This window comes from Sarcophilus harrisii, chromosome 5 (assembly GCF_902635505.1).
Source record: "Sarcophilus harrisii chromosome 5, mSarHar1.11, whole genome shotgun sequence".
Classification (NCBI taxonomy): domain Eukaryota; kingdom Metazoa; phylum Chordata; class Mammalia; order Dasyuromorphia; family Dasyuridae; genus Sarcophilus; species Sarcophilus harrisii.
The window spans coordinates 277,004,003-277,008,076 of record NC_045430.1 but is presented as its reverse complement, the minus strand read 5'-3'; the positions used below and the strand labels follow the sequence as shown (position 1 = coordinate 277,008,076).

Here is a 4,074-nt window from a genome sequence, read left to right as displayed (position 1 = left end):
ACACACACACACTCCCCTCCCCCAATCGGAAGTAACATCTGGGAGAGGGAGGACAACTCAAATTCTAGCGGGGATGCATGGAAGTGAGGGATCCGATTTTAACTCCTCAGAGAAAGAAAGAGATTTAAAAAAAAAAAAAAAAAAAGGAAGGAAGGAAGGAAGGAAAGAAGGAAAGGACAGGGGGGAAAGAAGTGTCCAAAAAAGCGATACAACTTACTTACACGTCCATGTCCCCTTTACAAAGTTAAGTGTCACAGAGAGAAAAGGGAGACCCCAAAGCGTCCCCCGTCCCCGCGCGCCTCGAGGCGCAGGTAGGCAGGCAATATCGGGCCCGGCTTGGCCATCGGGGCCCCGGGGGCCAGCTGCAAGGCCCGGGCTGGCCGGCCGGGGGCCGGGGCCGCCCCGACTCACTCCAGCCCGTTGCGGTGGCCCGGCTCCGGGGGCTGCAAGAGCTCCGGAGAATGGCACGGCGGGCTGCCCGCTGCGCTGTGCTCGCTGTCGGTGTCGCTGCCCTTCTTGCCGCCGCTGCCGGAGCCCGCCGAGCCGCCGCCGCCGCCGCCGCCGCTGTGGGTCTTGACGTGCTTGCTGAGGTGGTCGCTGCGCATGAAGCGCTTGTTGCAGACGGGGCAGGCGAAGCGCTTCTCGCCCGTGTGGGTCCGCAGGTGCCGCTGCAGCTCGTCGGAGCGCGTGAACCTCTTGCCGCAGAAGAGCCAGTTGCACACGAAGGGCCGCTCGCCCGTGTGCCAGCGCAGGTGCGCCTTCAGGTGTGACGTCTTGCCGTACACCTTGCCGCAGCCCGGGATGTGGCAGCTGTGCAGGCCCTTGCGCCGAAGACTGGCACCGGCCGGGCCCAGCCGCTCGGCCTCCTGGCAGTTGGGGCAGTCGCAGGTGGCGCGGCCCGAGTAGCGCCGAGCAGAAGAGCGCGGGGAGCCCCCCAGAGGCGCCGCCGGCCCGCCGCCGCCCAGCATAGAGCCGCCGGCGCCGGCCAGCGGCGACGGGGCCGAGTCCGGGTACGATCCCGGGAGTACCGGCTTGAAGCCGTCCATCAGGTGCTGCCCAGCCGGGCTGAGCAGGTGCGTCGAGGCGCCACTGCTGAAGGCCGAGTGGCCCAGGCCCGAGTAGTCCGAGTTGTAGCCGCCCAGCGGCGAATGCAGCGAGCCCTGCAGCCCCCCCGCGGCCGGGTGCAGCGAACCGGGCAGCGCGGCCGCCCCGTTGGGGTTCTGCACGTCGATCCAGCCGGCTCCCACGTCCCACCAGCTGGAGGCGGCGCCTGCCGCGCCCACGTCGCCCGCGGCGCCCAGGCCGGGGTGCGAGGGCTTGAACCACGACTCGTACGGGTGAGCCATTCCCACGCGCGGGTAGATTCCCTGCAGGCCGTCCACCGACGTGTGCACCTTGGACAGGAACACCGGCTGATGCGAGCCGTCCTGGCTGTGCGCCGCCGCGGACGAGCCGCCGCCGCCGCCGCCGCCGCCGCCGCCCCCGCCGCCGCCCCCGCCGCCGCCCGACACACCGGGGGCCTGGAAGACCGAGTAGTCGTTGGCGAAGGGCGAGCCGGAGGCGGCCGCGGCGGCCGCGGCGGCCGCGGCGGCGGCGCTGCTGGAGGTGAGCGAGAAGGCGCTGGAGCCCGGAGAGCCGCCGCAGCTGAAGGAGTCCGACACAAGGGCCGCCGCGGCGGCCGCGGCGGCCGCGGCGGCTGCAGCCGCCGAGGACGAGCCCCCGGTCCGGGAGGACCCCGATACCCCAAAGCCCGAAAGGCTGGAGCCCACCACGTTACAGCTGCCGGACGAGGAAGAGGAAGTGCGTTTCCAAGGATGGAAGCCTTTGCCGAACGAGGACGCGCTGTCCGAGAGGGAGGAGGGCGACGGGCTGGGACTGCCGATCTTGTTACAGGTAGCAGCGAGCATGGCTAGAGGCGTGGATCCCAACCTCGGTTCTTCCTGCGGGAAAGAAGAGAGGAGACAGGGGAAGGGGGAGGAAGGGGGGGCGGGGAAGGGGATGGGGACGGCACGGGATAAGATGGGATGGGAGACAAAGTGCATCAGTTCCCCGGTATCCTCCAAGACTTGCTCCGCCACCGCACCCCCATTGCTCCCGCAGCGAACCTCTACCGACTCACCTTTCACCCCCACTAGAGCCCGAGAACCTGGCTAGCTTTCTAATCTGGGGCGAGGGGGGGGAAGTTTGGCTGCCGGGAGTCTGGAAGGAGGCACACTCGCTCCTAGGGAGACTTTGACAAGCAGCCTCCCTGAAAGCCGACACACTCGCACACACCAGGCCCGGAACACACACTTTCGACTGGGGATGGGGGGGGAGGAACGGAAAGGGGGAGACAGAATTGCCGAAAGACGAAGAACGGAGGGCCGGGGATCTTGGCTAAAAAAGAAATCCGCAAAAATCGTCCGACCGGATCGGTTTGCGTGTGTGTGTGTGTGTGTGTGTGTGTGTGTGTGTGTGTGTGTGTGTGTGTTTTAAAGCAGCGTTCGAGTGTCTCTCCCTGGCCATCCATCCATTGAGAGGTTCCCTACCGACTTCCAGTCCCCAGAAACTGACGGTGTTAGTTTCTCCCGGCCAAGAAAGGTCGGGCCTCCGGAGTCCGCTCGCTCTCCCTCTTTGTCATGGTTATTATTGTTATTTGAAATCACCCCCACAACAATTAAAAAATAATAATAACAAAACCACACCGAGGCGGGTTCCACGTACCTGCAGGATGCGGCGGGCTGCGGAATTTTAAGGGGGAGGGGGGCCGCTGCTGCCAAGTGCCCGGGAGCAAAAGCTTTAAAGCTGGCTTTCTTTCTTCCCCCCCTGAAATAGTCACATGGAAGATAGGCTGAACTAGCCCCTCTCCCCGGACAGCCGCAGCCGGGCTCTGGGAGGTGGCTCGTCTAAATGCCCTTAGAACCTTTGCCTGAGCTCAAAAAGAGTGACTCTGCCCCCCCCCTTTCCCTTCCCCTTTTTTCTTTTCTCCAAACTCACTTGTACTTAAGGGAAAAAAAAAAAAAAAAAAACCCTCAATAGAGAGACTGATAGCCCCTGTCCTGACCGGGGCTATTTTAGCCCCCTCCAATCGGCGAGAGAAAGAAACTAATTAAACCAGCAAGAGAAAATCCTTAAACTCACCCCTAGTAGTGAAGTTGCCATCCCACCAAAGTGCCCTCCTCCTCCTCCTCCTCTCAGAGGATCTTTTATATATTGATAAATCAGAGGCAGTGTTTTTTTTAGAGGTGTGCAATACAATGATCTGGTCCGCCCCTTCCAGCACAATTGTAGCCCTCTCCGCGGCTTTGAAGTACCGCTGAGCCTCGGCCAGCCAATCTGCGGCGCCGCCGGGCCGCTCAGACACGCTGCTGCGTGAGGTCACCAGCCCCAGCCCCAGCCCCAGCGCCAGCGCCAGCCCCAACCCAGCCGAGCTAAGCTAGACGGCCGGGAGCGGGCGCAGGCAGCCGCCACAGCAGCCGCCACAGCAGCAACAGCCCCACTGGCCAGTTCCTGTTCTCCGAGGGGGAGGGGGCGGGAGGGGAGAGACTGAGTGTGTGTGTGTGTGTAACTGTGTGTGTGGGAGGGAGGAGAGAGAGAGAGAGAGAGAGAGAGAGAGAGAGCGAGAGCCACAAAGCTTTCTGGGGGGAGCCGCACTGCCACTACGGGAGCGCGCGCGCGTACACACACACACACACACACACACACACACACACACACAGAGAGAGAGATTTTTACAAGCAAGTGAAACAGATTGCAAAGTTAAGGGAGCTGGGCAAATAAAAGACGTTCCCCAACCCAAACTGCCTCTTCCTCGCTAAGAGCTAGGTCCTGGGGTACCTCCAGGTGGGCTCTGTCACTTTCGCAGAGGAACTTATTAGCCCCCCCCCCTCCCCTCAGGCAAGCCCGAGGTCGGGAAGATTTAAAAGAGGTGGCCTAGCTCCTCTTGCATCCGATCCTTCGGCCTCCCCGCTTCCCACCCCCCACCCCCCAGCCCCACCCCACCCCCACCGCGATGGTGTATCTGCAAGCGTTTGGAAGTCCAAGTTTCCTTCAGGCTGGAGGGGCAGTGTTTGCCCAGTTACTGACGCTGTGTGC

The 4,074-nt window shown here is 62.9% G+C and overlaps 1 protein-coding gene across 1 annotated transcript; it reads right to left on the bottom strand.

Annotated features, from left to right (window-relative positions):
* Positions 1-388: 388 nt before the first annotated feature.
* SP8 (Sp8 transcription factor) lies at positions 389-1,934 on the bottom strand. The gene has a single exon (XM_031938602.1). It carries the CDS (start codon positions 1,905-1,907, stop codon positions 408-410), a length of 1,500 nt encoding a protein of 499 aa, XP_031794462.1. The 5' UTR covers positions 1,908-1,934; the 3' UTR covers positions 389-407.
* Between the last annotated feature and the right edge of the window lie 2,140 nt (positions 1,935-4,074).

Excerpts from the sequence above, each read along its gene's own strand:
- SP8 (XM_031938602.1), bottom strand. The coding sequence starts at position 1,907 with ATGCTCGCTGCTACCTGTAACAAGATCGGCAGTCCCAGCCCGTCGCCC.